Genomic DNA, 19,883 nt, shown 5'->3' on the forward strand with positions numbered 1-19,883 from the left:
TCTGGGGTTAGAGTCCGTTACCTCGTTACAGCGGTAATCACAGAGCTGTGAACACCTGTTAGACGTCCTGCCTATCCAACCCACACGTTTGACATAGATCATCAGAGATATTAATCTCCAGATTTTTAACTAACTTACATATTGAGGTGATACCAGAATAAACCCATTGTCTAAGTCTACAGTCTCGCATCGCTGGTAAACAGCCAGGGTCGTGCTGAGGTCATCTGAGCAGTTTGATCCCAATTATGGAGATGAAAACGTTTAATTATTTCTACCCAAAGTACCCAGAGTAGCGATACCTTCAGCCAACAATTCGCCCATTGGCTCGCCATCTGTAATACTTCCTTCTCCCTCCTAACACAGCCCAGTAACGACTGTGTTGGGAAATCTCTTAGAGATAAGTCTCTTCTTAACTCTTCCATTTGGAAGGATAAGATAGGTTACGCCCATATACAAGAGGTCTCAACTGAGCTGCTAAATACACTGAACAAAAAATAGAAATGCAACACTTTTGTTTTTGCTCCAATTTTTCACGAGTTGACATCAAAGACCTAAGATTTTTTCTATGTACACAAAAGGCCTATTTCTCTCAAATAGTGTTCACACACGTGTGAACTGATCTGTGTTAGTGAGCACTTCTCCTTTGCCGAGATCATCCATCCACCTGACAGGTGTGGCATATCCAGATGCTGATTAGACAGCATGAGTTTGCACAGGTGTGCCTTAGGCTGGTCACAATAAAAGGCCACTCTAAAATGTGCAGTTTTATCTTGAAAAGAGACATTTATTAGGCACTGTGTACATACATCTACTGATGCCTCTGGACACATCTTCAGTGATGTTCCTGGAATCATCGGACTATGGATTTCACAGATATGCTTTTTTTTTTTTTGGGGGGGGGGGGGGGGCTTTTATTGTGACCAGCCTAAGGCACCTGTGCAATAATCACACTGTCTAATCAGCATCTTCATATGCCGCACCTGTCAGGTGGATGGAGAAGTGCTCACTAACACAGATTTAAACAACTTTGTGAACTAAATCTGAGAGAAATAGGCCTTTTGTGTACACAGAAAAAGTAAAAACTAAAGTGTTGAGCGTTTTATATTAGTGTTCAGTGTAATAATCCGTTAAAGATGGGGGGGGCATGCCACCCCCCCCTCCCGGGCAGCTGACGTTTCACCCTTGGTGTTTTTTTTGGTCCCAAATGAATCTTGAAATATGTTTATTCCCGTTCTCTAAATTGTTTGGGAGGGATCTGTGCTGGGGGAGATAGGACACGGTATAACAACCTGGGGAGGTGTTCATTTTAACTGACCTGGGGAGATGTTCATTTTAACTGACCTGATTCTGCTGGCAAAGTCGCGAGGGAGAGAGCCAGCCCCACCCGCCAAGGTCATCATACATGTTCTTGTTGAAGCAGTTGTAGTTAATATGAAACATTAAGTTAATATCAAATAACAGCGATACATCTTTGTGTAAACCTACTCCCGGGTACGTGATGTTGGGTGAGCAGCAGTAGAAATGATACTGTGCAGCGAGTTCCTGCGTAGGGATGTAATTAAATGTCACAACCTGAGTCGTATGCACGTTAAGAACATATCCTGAATATAGCCCATATGTATATGGATATATATATATATATATATGTAAAATCCAACATTTTCATTAATAAGTCGTGAGCCTGGGTCCATGATTGTGACCAGTAGAACATCTGTGTGAAGGCTGTCTCCTGTGGTAGTGCTCGGGCTAGGCGTTTGATTAATACATGGAAAAGACAGGGGGCAGGCAGGGCGGCCCTGCCTACAGCCACGTTGGAGAGTTATGGAGTTAGAGAGGCTACCATTAACCTTTAGTCTACGGCAGGGGATGGGAAACGTGCCCCGATACAGCGTATGGAATCTTCACTGAAGCCGAATCTGTTCATTACTGGATGTCTAGAAGTGAGTCAGGAGCTTTTTCAGCGTCTAAACTGAGGACAATAGAGCTAATTTCTCTCCTGATTAATCTGTTCAATGTTCTGTCTCCTTATATTATTATTATTATTATTATTTTATTGCCACGCAATCAACTTGCATGCAATCAAACCGAACCTAGCGATCGTTAGACGCCGGCTCTACCTCCTGAGCCACAAGCACACACACCCCGACACACTGGGTTCATCTTGAGTTTGTGTGTTTTTTATGAATCCTGTTCGGTCCTCTATCCAGCAGCAGAGGCACTGCAATTTCCCTCCTCTCTGTTAAGATGGCGGCATAAAGTTTATAGTCTGTGTTCAGAAGCCTAGCAGGCCTGTCTCCTTTACCGTCCAGGCTGTCCTTCCCTCTCCCTCCTTGGGGATAACTGATATAAAAGCCTCCCTGCAGGAGCAGAGGAGAGAGCCAGCCTTTAGAAGGTAATTAAAACAGGTTTCCAGCCAGGAAGCAGGTGTCCTCTTATGGATTTGTCCCTTTCTGGGGAGAACCCATCAGCGCTGGGTGACTTGTTAGTGTGCAGGCCTGAAATGGCTTTGTCTATTTCTGGAGAGACAAGTTTATCATTAATTTCCTTACCTAGCATAGGGAGGTCTAAAGGAATTCAGAAATTCCTACAACAATTGCGTGTCTATTAGCCCTGGACTGACTGGGAATAGTGGGATTTGTAGAATGTTTCAAACGCTTTTTGTATACCATCCAAATTGCTAGTAATCATGTTTGTAACAGTGTCTCTAATCTTATAAATGGTGTTTTCCGCTTGTTTTGTTTTTTGAGCTTCCGAGCTAGTAATGTTGTTGCTTTGGGGCAACATCCCATAATGCATTTGTCTCATAATCCTTATGTTCTTCACAACGTCCTCCCTTAGTATTTTATCTATTTCTTACTTGACACTTCTAATTCGGATTAAGATAGGGGGCTCTTTATTAACGACGTGTGCTTGTTCTAGATCTTTCCGTTCTTTCTGCAGGTTTGACAATTTTCGGGCCTTTATCTTTTTCAATACAGCTGTCCTGGCTATGACTTCCCCCCCTGAGAACGGCTTTGGCTGCATCCCATAATACACCAGGATTTACATCCCCATCATCATTGTCCTTTACCTGCACGCCTACGACTGTCACCATTGAACTTCTAAAAGTGGGATCATTCAACCCGCCAGTGTTCAGCCTCCACAATGTTTTCAGTCTAAATTAAATGTTAGATGAACCCTTGAGTGGTCTGAAACCTCCCTCTGGCCTAGTCTGCAGTCTTTCAGTCCAAACCCTTCAGTGTAAATCCGTGTTAGACACAAAGAAATAGTCTATTCTTGAGTGAGCTGTGTGTTGTGCAGAATAGAAAGTGTATCCCGGGTTCGATCCATACACGGGCCGCCATAATATCAATCAGTCCTCGGTCTTTGTCCTGCCTGCTTGTAGAACAAACCACTGTTCCAAATCCTCCATCCTCCTTCTGCGTTCAGACGGTTAATCTCGCTAGGCTAGCCGCTAGCGATGCGCTGTAGGCTGTAGTGTGTGTTCATGTATTCATTGTTGAATTGTATTGTATTATTTCAAGGTACCCCCCGATACCCAATGACCTTCCTAGCTCCTGGTGCACTTGTTGTTGTTGTTGTTGTTGTTGTTGTTGTTGTTGCTGTTGTTGCTGTTTGTATGGTGAGACGTTTTTATGTTTTCTCTGAACATGCTGCTCTAAATGAATTGCCCGTAGTGGGACTAATAAAGTTGTTTTTGAATGTTGAATTTGAATGTCCGCTTTTTATTTATACAGTTATTTAATTATTATCGGTTTCTCGTCTGGTATTGTTTCGTAACCCTTAACTTGCTTTCCTGTTTTTGACCCTGTCCATCATTACATTGACATATATATATATATATATATATATATATATATATACACACACACACACACACACACACACACACATAGAGTACATATATATACAATTGAATGAATAGAAATCCTTGAATTCTGGGTAATGTAAGGCTGACACCAGAGTTGTGTCTAGGCTGTCATAGCTTGCAGCAGCGCCGCAGGACGCCGTACACAAACTAAATGGAGACACAACTAATACACCTGTGATCCTCTAACACAACTAATACACCTGTGATCCTCTAACACGACTAATACACCTGTGATCCTCTAACACGACTAATACACCTGTGATCCTCTAACACAACTAATACACCTGTGATCCTCTAACACGACTAATACACCTGTGATCCTCTAACACGACTAATACACCTGTGATCCTCTAACACGACTAATACACCTGTGATCCTCTAACACGACTAATACACCTGTGATCCTCTAACACGACTAATACACCTGTGATCCTCTTACCTCCCAGACAACCACCAGCTCGCCTCTGCTGCCTCCTCCTCCACTGACGTTAGCGGGGGCCACCTCAGGAACTGGAGGGAATTAAAACAACAAGGACAAACATCAGGGTACACATTAACATCAGGGTACACATTAACATCAGGGTACACATTAACATCAGGGTACACATTAACATTAGGGTACATATTAACATTAGGGTACATATTAACATTAGGGTACATATTAACATTAGGGTACATATTAACATTAGGGTACATACTAACATTAGGGTACATATTAACATCAGGGTACATATTAACATTAGGGTACATATTAACATTAGGGTACATACTAACATCAGGGTACATACTAACATTAGGGTACATATTAACATTAGGGTACATATTAACATTAGGGTACATATTAACATTAGGGTACATATTAACATTAGGGTACATATTAACATCAGGGTACACATTAACATCAGGATACATATTAACATTAGGGTACATATTAACATTAGGGTACATATTAACATCAGGGTACATATTAACATTAGGGTACATATTAACATTAGGGTACACATTAACATCAGGGTACACATTAACATCAGGATACATATTAACATTAGGGTACACATTAACATTAGGATACATATTAACATTAGGGTACATATTAACATTAGGGTACACATTAACATCAGGGTACACATTAACATCAGGATACATATTAACATTAGGGTACACATTAACATCAGGATACATATTAACATTAGGGTACATATTAACATTAGGGTACACATTAACATCAGGGTACACATTAACATCAGGATACATATTAACATTAGGGTACATATTAACATTAGGGTACATATTAACATTAGGGTACATACTAACATCAGGGTACATATTAACATCAGGGTACACATTAACATTAGGGTACATATTAACATTAGGGTACATATTAACATTGGGGTACATATTAACATCAGGGTACATATTAACATCAGGGTACATATTAACATTAGGGTACATATTAACATTAGGGTGCATATTAACATTAGGGTACATATTAACATTAGGGTACATATTAACATTAGGGTACATATTAACATCAGGGTACATATTAACATTAGGGTACATATTAACATTAGGGTGCATATTAACATTAGGGTACATATTAACATCAGGGTACATACTAACATTAGGGTACATATTAACATTAGGGTGCATATTAACATTAGGGTGCATATTAACATTAGGGTACATATTAACATTAGGGTGCATATTAACATTAGGGTGCATATTAACATTAGGGTGCATATTAACATTAGGGTACATATTAACATTAGGGTGCATATTAACATTAGGGTGCATATTAACATTAGGGTACATATTAACATTAGGGTGCATATTAACATTAGGGTGCATATTAACATTAGGGTGCATATTAACATTAGGGTACATATTAACATTAGGGTGCATATTAACATTAGGGTGCATATTAACATCAGGGTACATATTAACATTAGGGTGCATATTAACATCAGGGTACACATTAACATCAGGGTGCATATTAACATTAGGGTACACATGTCTTCATACAGAGGAGCGGGGACAGAGAGGGACACAGAGAGGGACATCTACTACCCCCTGTACTGTGTCATATAAAAAATAAAAAATAAAAAAAACGTCCTACTTCTAGCACAACGACTGACAATGGCCCCTGGATTGAGCTTAGATTACTTTCTCATACTAAGACTGATGGAGAGATGATTCACTTACTTAGTCAAATGTATTTGTTGCAAGTCGCTTTGGAATAAGGCGTCTGCTAAATGCCCAAAATGTAAATATAAACGGACAGGTATTTGCATCCCTATCATACTCTAACCTCAGACATGCTAACAAGCTAACATGTCCTCTACTCTAACCTCAGACCTGCTAACAAGCTAACATGTCCTCCACTGCCCTTCCTGTACCTCTAACTCCCAATTAGTTTGACGTGTGGTGATTTGCGTCGTCATTCATGTTCATGTTTACAAAAGAGGGCCTGTCTCTCCGTGATCTGATTAAACGTGGCGTGACGTGACACTGGCGTGACCAGCGGTGCTCAGCGCTGCCACGGTGGCGTATGTCACCTCCGCGTGCGTCTCTCTGCAGGAGTCCTGCTCCCGCCTGACTCACACAGCACAGGAGGACGCTCTCCTCCACCAGCCGCTCAGAATAGACACTTTCAAGTCAGGCCTTATGGCATGCGGGGGGGTATTTCACAAGGTTTCCTGCTGGATGAATTAATCATGGCAGGACTTTCCTGAGTGCCGGCGTTACACGGCATCTAAATGCTTAAAACGGTGTGATGCCTGCTTGCTCTGCTGATTTTAATCTGACGAGTAGAGAAAAGTAGGAAGGTGTCAAAACCCCCGCGTGGGATGCTTGGAGATAAGAGTGTTATTATCTAAACATGTGCATAAATTATCTCTCGTCTTCTCTCTCTCATTATCTCTTCTGTATCTCGGCGTAATCAAACGTCCTTGTCAGTCAAATTGAAATGAAGCACTTCACTTCACTTTTTTTTTTTCAAGAAACTTAATCAGCGAAGAAATACACAATAAACCGATGGGTCGGTGTAAATACTCGACTGCGGGTATTGCGTGGAGGAATCCATCAGGGGAGAACACTTGATGCAAATAAAACTAATCAGACATTAAAGACAGGTAAATTACATTTCTACTGTGGGATTGAGGGAGAGGGAGAGAGAGAGAGGGGGGTGGGAGAGAGGGGGAGAGAGAGAGAGGGAGGGGGAGAGAGAGAGAGAGCGAGCAGAGAGAGAATGGCAGAGAGAGAGAGAGAGAGAGAAAGACAGAGAGAGAGAGAGGGAGAGGGAGAGAGAGAGACAGAGAGAGAGACAGAGAGAGGGAGAGAGAGAGAGAGACAGAGAGAGGGGGAGAGAGAGGGGAAGAGAGAGAGGGGAAGAGAGACAGAGAGAGAAAGACAGAGAGAGAGAGAGAGAGAGAGAGAGAGAGAGAGAGAGAGGGGAAGAGAGACAGAGAGAGAAAGACAGAGAGAGAGAGAGAGAGAGAGAGAGAGAGAGAGAGAGAGAGAGAGAGAGAGAGAGAGAGAGAGAGAGAGACACACACAGAGAGACAGAGAGATCAGAGTAGCATACCTGCTGCTTTGGTGCGTATGTGTTTGGATGGCGTGCTGGGCTCGCCCACACCCACACTGTTGACTGCCACCACCCTGAACTCATACTCCACCCAGGGGTTCAGATACTGGACTGTTGCATGCAACATCTGTCCAGGCACAGAATCAGGAACTAGGATTAAAGAATTTAGAATTGAAATCCATAAAAATCCATATTGTTTCTCACAGACCAACAACAACAACAACAACACACAGTTCTAGAGGCAGGTATGTTATCACAGACTGACTGACCGCGGTTACAGTTCATTATGTTCAATATCTATTATCCAAAAGGAGATAAAAGTTATAAGAAATGCCCCACAATGCATCTCTTCTCATCATGCCCCACAATGCATCTCTTCTCATCATGCCCCACAATGCATCTCTCTGTGTGTGTGCGTGCGTGTGTGTGTGTGTGTGGTGACTCTCTGTGCGTGTGCGTGTGTATGTGCGTGTGTGCTTGTGTGCTACAGTGTGTGTGTGTGTGTGTCTGCGTGCGTGCGTGTGTTTTAGTGAGACTGTGTGTGTGTGTGTGTGTGTGTGTGAGGTACCTGTTCTGACAGCCTGCCAGCCTATGCTGAAGGGGGTCCTGGCCTGAACCACGTAGGTGGTGACGGGACTGTGGTTGTCAGAGCCGGCCCCCCAGGAGAGCTGGGCGCTGGTGGCCGTGACCCCCCCCACCACCACACCCTCTGGGGCACCAGGGGACCCTGGGGGAGACCGCCGGGGGGGGGGGGAGAGAGGAGAGGAGAGGAGAGAGAGGAGAGGAGAGAGGAGAGAGGAGAGAGGAGAGAGGAGGGAGGAGAGAGAGAGAGGGGAGAGGAGAGGGGAGAGAGGAGAGGAGAGGGGGGAGGAGAGGAGAGAGGAGAGGAGAGAGAGGAGAGAGGAGAGGAGAGAGGAGAGAGAGAGGAGAGAGGAGAGGAGAGAGGAGAGGAGAGAGGAAGGAGGAGGGAGGAGAGGAGAGTGGAGAGGAGAGAGAGAGAGGAGAGAGGAGAGAGAGGAGAGAGGAGAGAGGAGAGGGAGAGAGGAGAGAGGAGAGAGGAGAGAGAGGAGAGAGGAGAGAGGAGAGAGGAGAGAGGAGAGAGGAGAGAGGAGGGAGGAGGGAGGAGAGGAGAGAGGAGGGAGGAGAGGAGAGAGAGAGAGAGGCATGCAATTTCATCAGCGTGTATTGTATCAGCCCAGAAGTCAATGGAAGGTTAAAATGGTTCATGCAAGGCAGGCAAGTACCGTTCAAACAAAAGAAAGAGGTTTAATATTTCACACCAGAGCTAAAAAAGATCCTTCAATTGATGGTGGAGAAAACACACAAAGGACTCGACAGAAGAAGAGAAATTAATGCATTGATTTCAGATGCCCGAGCGTCGTTATTATGAGAGGCACTCGGAATAGTCTGGACGAAATACAGAGAATGAAGAGAAGGAAGAGGGAGATAACAGTGTGAGGGTGTTTCTAATTCTGGTGACGATGAGGGCGCCTGCGTATGTAATACCAAGTACACCATATGGACAAACGTATTGGGACGCCCGAACATCACACCCATATGTGCTTGTTGAACTTCTCATTCCAGAACCACGGGCATTAATATGGAGTTGGTCCCACCTGTGCTGCTAAAACAGCTTCCACTCTTCTGGGAAGACTTTCTACCAAACTGTTGTTCCACAAAGTTGGAAGCCTACAATTCTCTAGAATCTCATTGTATGTTGCTGTAGCATTAAGATGTCCCTTCACTGGAACTAAAGGGTCTAGCCAAAACCATGAAAACAGCCCCAGACCATAATTGCGTCCACATACTTTTGTCCATATCGTGTACGTACGCAACAACATCATCACGTGTTCAAGGGACAGAGGCTGGAAGCAGACAGTTAACGCTCCTCCATGGCATTCAACAGAGTGAGCGGTCCCAGACCGTAGATCGACCAAAGGGAATTTAGAACAGTTAGTGAACCAGTTTGATCTGACTAGTAGAACACAACATGATTCAGAGGCTCGATAAGTTGTGTAAATCTCTCACCAAACACAATGAACACTATCAGTTTATAGTCTAAATACTCTTAAACACTGTGGCAAGCAATGAGAGCAATACACTAGACTCTTTGAATATCCGATTTAGTCAAGAATCCATTTCAAAATAAATCTAAAATAATGAGTTAGATGAGAGATATTTATATATATATATATCTCCTGATATTCTAATTCTAGAAATGACAACGTGTCAACCGAAGACCTGAACCTTATTGTGTGCTGACCATCGGATCGTGCGAACACAAACTAATTGTCTATAAAGATAGATACTGTCTATCTATTCTTAGCCAGGTAATTATATTCAAAGCAGAGTTCTAGCAGATTCATCTGAGAGAAGAATTATCATCAATTAAGGAGATTTATTTAGACAAGTAATAATGTAAGCTATCCAGCTTAGTTCAAGTCATACACTCAGAAGTGTGAACAACATAGAAAACATACAGTCTAGAAAACAAATAAATTAAAAATTAGTAACATTAAAAGTTAAATGAGAGACCTTTTCAGCCGCAGCCCCGTCCCTCTGGAACGCCCTCCCCAACCACATCAGACAGGCCAACACCCTCCCAACATTTAAACAGGCCCTCAAAACCCACCTCTTCAAGCTCGCCTTCACCAGTTAACCCTCTCCCCCCCCTCCCCTTCCCATGTGTCCCCAGCGCTACCTTAATTACGCCCCTATACTTTCTTCTATTTACCTTTTGTTTCTTTTTATTATTACTACTCGATCTTTTCAGTTTGTAAAGCGTCATTGAGTGTCTAGAAAAGCGCTATATAAGTCTAGTGGGTACCACTAGGGGTAGTGGTGGTCTAGTGGATAGTGAGTTGGACTTGTGATCGGAAGGTTGTGAGTTCAAATCCCGCCTGAAGCCACACCACCCGTGTGCCCTTGAGTAAGGCACTTAGCCCTCAGTTACTCCAGGGGGAATGTCCCTGTAATTCGTAATTGTAAGTCGCTTTGGATTAAAAGCGTCTGCTAAATGGCACAAATGTTTTATTTATTTATTAATTATTAAGTCTAATGTATTATTATTATTATTATTATTATTATTATTATCTCCTGACATTCTAATTCTAGAAATGACAATGTGTCAACCAACTCTCTCCCCACAGTGATCCGCAACGCCCCCACCCTGGACTTCTTCAACGCCCCACCCTGGACTCCTTCAACGCCCCCACCCTGGACTCCTTCAACGCCCCCACCCTGGACTCCTTCAACGCCCCCACCCTGGACTCCTTCAACGCCCCCACCCTGGACTCCTTCAACGCCCCCACCCTGGACTCCTTCAACGCCCCCACCCTGGACTCCTTCAAACTCGCCCCCACCCTGGACTCCTTCAAACTCGCCCTCAAAACCCATCTGTTCTCCAAGGCCTTTGGCCCCTAGTCATTGCTTCAGTTTTTGATTTGTTTGTTTTTTGTTTTGTCTGTCCTTTTCATTCCCTTGTAAAGCGTCCTTGGGCTTTTTGAAAGGCGCTATATAAATGAAAGTTATTATTATTATTATTATTATTATTAATAAACGCCTGTCCCTATAGTGTATCAGAGCTAGGAGAAAGTGGAATACAGGACGTGGAATACAGGAAGTGGAATACAGACCTCTCACAATCAGGTCAGCCGCGGCGGAGACGCTGTCCACAAGCGTGTGCACCATGCAGACGTACTTCCCAGAGTGCTTCAGCTGGATGTTCCGCACCATCAGATCACCCGCAGACCCCTGATGAAAAAATAAAATATCATATTAGTATCAATATTTGACAATAAAGTCATTTACTAGATGGCATATTTTTGCAGCTAGCTATGGAAACAATGTGTGTATCACGCCTGCATACTGCATGATGCCCTGACTCAGACGCTGAGATGTGTTCTCGACCCTCTCTGTGCACACGCAGGAGGAGGAGGTAGCATACATGCATTAGAGAGAGAGAGAGAGAGAGAGGGTGAGAGAGCAGAGAGAGAGAGACAAAGAGAGAGAGACAGAGAGAGAGGGTGAGAGACAGAGAGAGAGGGTGAGAGAGAGAGAGAGGGAGAGAGAGAGAGAGAGAGAGAGAGAGAGAGAAGGAGAGAGAGCAGAGAGAAGGAGAGAGAGACAGAGAGAGACAGAGAGAGAGAGAGACAGAGAGAGAGAGAGACAGAGAGAGAGAGAGACAAAGAGAGAAACAGAGAGAAAGGGAGAGAGAGACAGAGAGAGACAGAGAGAGACAGAGAGAGAGACAGAGAGAGACAGAGGGAGAGAGAGCAGAGAGAGAGAGACAAAGAGAGAGAGAGAGAGAGAGACAGAGAGAGAGAGAGACAGAGAGAGAGAGAAGGAGAGAGAGACAGAGAGACACAGACAGAGAGAGAGAGAGAGAGAGAGAGAGAGAGAGAGAGAGAGAGAGAGAGCGAGACAGAAAGGCAGAGCAGAGAGCCAAAGTGACACTGATTCCTATCACCTCCATGTGAAAACTAACAACTTCCTGAGATTCATGAGCGTTTACAACGACGCTCCGACTGACAAACGTCTCGTACGAGGAGGCAATTTTAGTGGGGGTCTTTGTTGGCTTATCCAACCAGGACATAAATCTGTAATCAGACAAGACGTGTGTGTGTGTGTGTGTGTGTGTGTGTGTGTGTGTGTGTGTATGTGCGTCTGTGTGTGTGTGTGTGTGTGTGTGTGTCTGTGTGTGTGTGTGTGTGTGTGTGTGTGTGCGTCTGTGTGTGTGTGTGTGTGTGTCTGTGTGTGTGTGTGTGTGTGTGTGTGTGCGTCTGTGTGTGTGTGTGTGTCTGTGTGTCTGTGTGTGTGTGTGTGTGTGTGTGTGCGTCTGTGTGTGTGTGTGTGTGTCTGTGTGTGTGTGTGCGTGTGCGTCTCTGTTCACTGAACTGTCAGGTGATTTACACATCAGATCACCTGACAGGCCGGGGGCTTCTCACGTATGTCTGCTGCGTTCAGACCCCCGTGGGCGTTGGGTTTTTATTTCATTTTCGGAGTCGTGTCGGTCGGTGACAGTCTGGTCGTTTGGTCCGCCTGTCGGCAACCGATCAAAACGTTCAGACTTTTCTTTTGAAACACGGAACTACGTTTCACCGTTGTTGATAATCACGACACAAACTCGCTAGTCGAGCCAAAATACTGCAACAACGCAATGGATTGGGTGAGTAATCCCCACTGCTACCTAGTTAACTACAACACTACTTTACATTGTTACCTAGTTAACTACAACACTACTTTACATTGTTACCTAGTTAACTACAACACTACTTTACATTGTTACCTAGTTAACTACAACACTACTTTACATTGTTACCTAGTTAACTAGAACACTACTTTACATTGTTACCTAGTTAACTACAACACTACTTTACATTGTTACCTAGTTAACTAGAACACTACTTTACATTGTTACCTACTTAACTACAACACTACTTTACATTGTTACCTACCTAACTACAACACTACTTTACATTGTTACCTAGTTAACTACAACACTACTTTACATTGTTACCTAGTTAACTACAACACTACTTTACATTGTTACCTAGTTAACTACAACACTACTTTACATTGTTACCTAGTTAACTAGAACACTACTTTACATTGTTACCTAGTTAACTACAACACTACTTTACATTGTTACCTAGTTAAGTAGAACACTACTTTACATTGTTACCTAGTTAACTACAACACTACTTTACATTGTTACCTACTTAACTACAACACTACTTTACATTGTTACCTAGTTAACTACAACATTACTTTACATTGTTACCTAGTTAACTAGAACACTACTTTACATTGTTACCTAGTTAACTACAACACTACTTTACATTGTTACCTACTTAACTACAACACTACTTAACATTGTTACCTAGTTAACTAGAACATTACTTTACATTGTTACCTAGTTAACTAGAACACTACTTTACATTGTTACCTAGTTAACTAGAACACTACTTTACATTGTTACCTAGTTAACTACAACACTACTTTACATTGTTACCTAGTTAACTACAACACTACTTTACATTGTTACCTAGTTAACTAGAACATTACTTTACATTGTTACCTAGTTAACTAGAACACTACTTTACATTGTTACCTAGTTAACTACAACACTACTTTACATTGTTACCTAGTTAACTACAACACTACTTTACATTGTTACCTAGTTAACTACAACACTACTTTACATTGTTACCTAGTTAACTAGAACACTACTTGACATTGTTACCTAGTTAACTAGAACACTCCTTTACATTGTTACCTAGTTAACTACAACACTACTTTACATTGTTAGCAGGCTCACAGAACAAGCTGTGTTAGTTAGCGATGTGTTGTTGATTTTCAACAGCACAGAAATTGATTCACATTTCTTTCGAACGAAAAGTCAGATCGTTATATCGGATCCCGACATGAGGACCAAAGCATTAGAACGCGTCACCTATAGCTACAGAGTGTGCGAGCAGCAGAGCTCGTGGTGCTGGGGTACGTACCCCTCCGATCATCTCAAAGTGGTCGTGTCTGTTGAAGTCGATGATCTTCCCGTTGAAGAACCATTTGAAGGAGGGGGCGAGGGAGGGGTCCCGGGCCACCTCGCACGGCAGCACCACGCTCTCCCCCACCCTGGCGTCCACGCTGAGGGGCGGGACCGTGATCCTGGTGGGCTCTGGGACGCAACGGAAGACAAACAACAAACAAAGACATTTGCGTTCGTAAATCCGCTCTGAGAGCGCCGGAGCGCACTCTTTAGGGTTTAACAACGTCATAAAGGGTTCCCAAATCATTAAGAGGGCATTCACGAACGCAGCCTTCGACTTGAAGTTTTATTGTTACGTCACATTTTGTTACACACAAGTGTGTAAAGAGAGTAACGTTCTTAGGCGGCGGTTCTTGGCAGCGCAGCACAACACAATAAGACAATAAGGCATAATTCAAGAGATACAACAACAGCACGAGACATAAGTGACAGAGATGATGAGTGTGTTTTCCCTTTGTGTAACACTGCATCCATGCGTCAAGCCTAGAATAGGCCTGATGGATGAACAGAGGAATCTCTCCCCACAGAGAGACAGCCTCTGCCTCGGCTGATGTACACTACATGCACTGTAATTAATTGACTCTAGATAGATATCCGTTGTGAAGTGTCTTTGCTCTCAAAAATTCAATTAACACGTTCTGGAAAATAGAATATTTTTGTACTGATTGTCTTGTGAGAATGAATAATTCAGCAACGGCCCCAATCACCATGTAAAAATTAAGGGAAGAAGGGAAAAAAATGAAATCTCTCTGTAACAACCATCAGTTATTTAAAAAAATGCCAAATTGGAAAGAAAAAAAAAACAGCAACAGCAGCTCTTTTTTAAATTAACATGCGATGTCTGACTTTGGGGGGAGCTGAAGCCCTCTCCCCCCCCAGTACTGTAGATGGAGCTGAACCCCCCCCCTCTCCCCCCCCAGTACTGTAGATGGCACAGCTCTGCTGGGCGGCCGATAACTCACAGCTGACACAACCTGCGATGAGTTATGATTCTGTCAACCAGGGAGGAACATAAAACAACTATATATTTCATTATCAATTTCATGCTTGGGTTAGTATTTTTTTTACTCTCCCTCTTCTAAACACAGGTTTAGATGGTTTAGACCGTCTGCTTAGGAGGCGGTGAGATCTGAGGTCTGGAGGAGTGGGGCGGCTGTGGCGTAGGAGGTGGAGCCGCCGGCGGTTCGAGCCCCGGCTGGCCACGTGTCGAAGTGTCCTCGGGCAAGACACTGAACCCCCAGATTGCTCCCAGTGAGCGGGCCGGCCGGCGCCTTGCGTGGTAGCTTGCCACCATTGCGTGAGCTTAGAATGATAAGGTTATATCTCTGTTTAGAATGATAAGGTTCTATCTCTGTTTAGGGCAGTTCAGAGATATTGAGCGTCAAAGTTTTTACATTCCATTATGTTTTGTCAGATGGAACCTTTGTATTTTATTAATTACTAACTCAAAAATGTCAACATTTTAAAAATAACACCACACAGGCATTAATAAACACCGAATGGATCAGATTATGTAAAAAAGTCAATTTTGACCAAAAATGGAGATAGAACCTTATAATTCTAACATCACGATTGGTGTGTGAATGTGTGAATGAGAGGCCGTTGTAAAGCGCTTTGGATAAAGGCGCTCTATAAGTCATCTATATAAGTGCAGTACCTACCTTTCACCACCAGCGTCCCCGAGCTGCTGGACGTCCCTGAGGGGTTCCGGGCCACGCAGGTGTACCGGCCCGCGTCTGACCGGCTGGCGTTGGAGATGCGCAGCGTGCCGTCCTCCAGGACGCTGCGCCTAGAGAGGACCACACAACACACAACTGTCCTTACCGGCTGAATAGCATTTAGCATAGCATAGTTGTTTACATTAAGAATGTTGATATGCTGGCTATAACACCTATTCTGTTATTGATGCTCAGACGCTACTGTATAACTATTATTGATTGGTGTCTATATCCTCCATGCTGGTGCGTCTACACAGCACGACACAACAGACAACTGAGGTTCAGAACCAGAACCAGAATAAGAATCAGAAGGTCTTTCATTACATAAACGTACGGATACAAGGAGTACAATTCTTGGGTACAGGTTCAACATTGGCATTGCAGTAGAAATACAAAATATTACATTTGAAGAAGTAGAAATACAAGATCAATAATAGAATAAGCAGGATATAGACAACAATCAATAAAGAATAAGCAGGATATAGACAACAATCAATAAAGAATAAGCAGGATATAAACACCAATCAACAATAGCGTCAATAACAGAATAGGTGATAGCAGCAGAATGCGAATCAGCATAATCAACATTCTTAATATAAACAAAGTACTTGTGCAAAAAAGGTGTGCAGGTTACGAATATCAACATTGTTAATGTGATGTAACGTTACCGGTATCCATAGTGATTGAACAGCACTCAACAAGTCGGTTATCAATTCAAGACGGACATTTTGTTTGTCATTTAATCATAAACTGGAGGATCATATTACCTCAGCGCGTCATACCGTATGCCCTGTACGTCTTCATCTGGTATTAATATCATGTGCTGTACTGTAATAGCGTGAACAACGTTTTATTGAAAGAAATTGACTTGTCTGGAAGACAAGGATCTCTCTCTACAAGCGTTTACGTCATATTTACATTTAGCAGACGCCTTTATCCAAAGCGACTTCAGACAAAATACATTTGTCTAAGTAAGTGAATCATCTATCCATCAGTCATCATAAGGAAAAGTAATGCTAGAAGATTGTTTTTCATTTTCTTTTGAAAAATGTACAGTAGAGAAACAGTACAGGGGTGTAGCAACGTGAAGACGTGATGGAGGTCTTTAGGAGGGACAGTTAAGGTGCAGCCTGAAGAGATGGAGGTCTTTAGGAGGGACAGTTAAGGTGTAGCCTGAAGAGATGGAGGTCTTTAGGAGGGACAGTTAAGGTGTAGCCTGAAGAGATGGAGGTCTTTAGGAGGGACAGTTAAGGTGTAGCCTGAAGAGATGGAGGTCTTCAGGAGGGACAGTTAAGATGTAGCCTGAAGAGATGGAGCTCTTCAGGAGGGACAGTTAAGGTGTAGCCTGAAGAGATGGAGGTCTTCAGGAGGGACAGTTAAGGTGTAGCCCGAAGAGATGGAGGTCTTTAGGAGGGACAGTTAAGATGTAGCCTGAAGAGATGGAGGTCTTCAGGAGGGACAGTTAAGATGTAGCCTGAAGAGATGGAGGTCTTCAGGAGGGACAGTTAAGGTGTAGCCTGAAGAGATGGAGGTCTTTAGGAGGGACAGTTAAGGTGTAGCCTGAAGAGATGGAGGTCTTTAGGAGGGACAGTTAAGATGTAGCCTGAAGAGATGGAGGTCTTCAGGAGGGACAGTTAAGATGTAGCCTGAAGAGATGGAGCTCTTCAGGAGGGACAGTTAAGGTGTAGCCTGAAGAGATGGAGGTCTTCAGGAGGGACAGTTAAGGTGTAGCCTGAAGAGATGGAGGTCTTTAGGAGGGACAGTTAAGATGTAGTCTGAAGAGATAGAGGTCTTTAGGAGGGACAGTTAAAATGTAGCCTGAAGAGATGGAACTCTTCAGGAGGGACAGTTAAGATGTAGTCTGAAGAGATGGAGGTCTTTAGGAGGGACAGTTAAGATGTAGCCTGAAGAGATGGAGGTCTTCAATCTACGGCAGAAGATAGGTAGTGACTCTGAAGTCCTAACAGCGGTGGGCAGCTCGTTCCACCAGCGGGGCGCCAAGACAGTAAAAAGCCGCGACCGAGTAGCGTGACTGCTGCATCCACGTAGAGGCGGTGGTGCCACGCGGCCAGCAGAGGTGGAAGAGCAGAGTGATCGGGGGCAGGGGGTTTGGGGGTTGACCATTACCTGCAAGTAGGGAGGGGCTGTTCCCTTTGCCGCCTGGTAGGCGAGCACCAGGGTCTAGAATCTGATGCAAGCTGCTCCCAGGAGCCAGTGAAGGGTGAGAAGGAGGGGGGGGGGTGACCAGTGGTGAGGGCTTGTGGAGAGAGGACAGCGATCCTCTCCACGTCACCTGGTAAGAGCGATCGGCCAGGTAGGACGCAAACCAGGAGAGTGCAGAGCCACAAGGTGCCCAGTTCTGAGAGGGTGGAGAGAAGGAGAGGAGAGGGTGGAGAGAAGGAGAGAAGGAGAGGAGAGGGTGGAGAGAAGGAGAGGAGGAGAGGAGAGGGTGGAGAGAGAGAGGGATCTTTGTCGTTTACTGGCAAAGGCAAAGCAGACAGGTGCAGGAGGATAAGAAAATGAGGAGAGAGGGAGGGAAGCTGGAGCAGAGTGGAGGGAGCCTCCGTGACAGCAAGGAGAGCAGTCTCAGTGGAGTGGAGGGCCTCCGTGACAGCAAGGAGAGCAGTCTCAGTGGAGTGGAGGGGAGGTGACAGCAAGGAGAGCAGTCTCAGTGGAGTGGAGGGAGCCTCCGTGACAGCAAGGAGGGCAGTCTCAGTGGAGTGGAGGGAGCCTCCGTGGCAGCAAGGAGAGCAGTCTCAGAGTGCCCAGTCTTAAAGCCAGATTGTCAAGGGTCAAGGAGGTCGTTGCTGAAGGAGATAGCGAGACGACAGTGTGGTTACAGACAGTGCAGCGCGTTCAAGGGGTTTCAGATAAGAAGGAGAGAAGGGATGCCACCGGTCTGTAGCTGTGGACAGCACACCGGGTCAAGAGTGGGTTTCTTGAGAAGAGGCTTGACTCTGGCTGTCGTTAAGACGGCTACCGCAGATTCCTGTGCACAGAGAGAAATTGATTATGGTGGTAAAGGAAAGGAGGAAGGAGGTCTTTGGAAACGGCTTGGAGAAGGAAGGGGGGAGGGGATAGGATCGAGAGAGTAGATGATTGCCCGCTTGGACGTGACCGGTTTTAGAATATCATCAGGGGAGAGAGGGAGAGAGGGGAGGGGGGAGGGGGGGAGAGAGGGGAGGGGGGAGACAGAGTGACAGAGTGCAGCGCAGAGGGTTTGGGAGGAGTGGCAGAGGGGTTGATGAGAGGTAGAGAGAAAGAAAGAGCTGCTAATGTCATCAACCTTCTTTTCAAAGTAGGTGACAAAGTCACCCGCAGACAGGGAAGGAGGAAGGAGGGGGGAGGAGGAGGGGGGCTGAGGACTGGGGAAAATGTGCAGAACAGTTTCCTTGGGATGGTAGTAAGAAGCTTTAGAACCGGAGGCAGAGGAGGTGGAGTAGTCGAGGAGGACAGAGAGAGAGAGAGAGAGAGAGAGAGAGAGAGAGAGAGAGAGAGAGAGAGAGAGAGAGACAGAGACAGAGAGAGACAGAGAGAGAGAGAGAGAGAGAGAGAGAGAGAGAGAGAGAGAGAGAGAGAGAGAGACAGAGACAGAGAGAGAGAGATAAGGTTTTAGGTCATCAGGGAGGTTTTCCTCCATTTCCTCTCAGCTGCCCGGAGCCTTATTCTACAAGCTTGCAGGGTTTTGGTACAGCCGAGGAGCGCGTGGAGAGGATCTCAGTGGACAGAGAGAGAGAGAGTGGAAGGATGAGGAAAGAGTGGACAGGAGGGGTGGAGGAGGCTGCGTCAGTGCATAGAAGGGAGAAGGATTCAACAGAGTTGGGGGTAGGGAGGATAAGACAGAGGAAGAGAGAGAGGTGGGGAAGGAGGTAGGCAGATGTTAATAACCTAGAATAATAATAACCTTTATTTGTATAGCACTTTTCCTGAAAACGTTTAATGTGACGAGTGTGTGTAGAGAGTGACTGTGAGGGGGTGGGTTTGAGGGGAAGGGAGAAGGATAAGAAATTATGATCAGAAACGGGAAGAGGGGTAACAGTGAGGTTGGAGTCTCAGGAGGTAGATGCTGTGTCTCAGGAGGTAGAGGCTGCGTCTCAGGAGGTAGAGGCTGTGTCTCAGGAGGTAGAGGCTGCGTCTAATGATCGCAAGGTCGGCAGATCG

At 44.6% G+C, this 19,883-nt stretch overlaps 1 protein-coding gene across 1 annotated transcript in view; it reads right to left on the bottom strand.

Annotated features, from left to right (window-relative positions):
• cntn6 (contactin 6) overlaps nucleotides 1-19,883 on the bottom strand; it is a gene marked incomplete at both ends in the record, with an annotated part of 49,403 nt that overhangs the window by 29,294 nt on the left and 226 nt on the right. Inside the window, 6 exon segments of the mRNA XM_080548466.1 lie at nucleotides 4,311-4,381; nucleotides 7,455-7,604; nucleotides 8,023-8,181; nucleotides 11,090-11,207; nucleotides 13,961-14,133; nucleotides 15,666-15,793. Coding sequence (XP_080404592.1) covers nucleotides 4,311-4,381; nucleotides 7,455-7,604; nucleotides 8,023-8,181; nucleotides 11,090-11,207; nucleotides 13,961-14,133; nucleotides 15,666-15,793 — 799 coding nt within the window.

The sequence above is a fragment of the Nansenia antarctica genome (assembly GCF_963989245.1).
Source record: "Nansenia antarctica genome assembly, chromosome: 18".
NCBI classification, from domain to species: Eukaryota; Metazoa; Chordata; class Actinopteri; order Argentiniformes; family Microstomatidae; genus Nansenia; species Nansenia antarctica.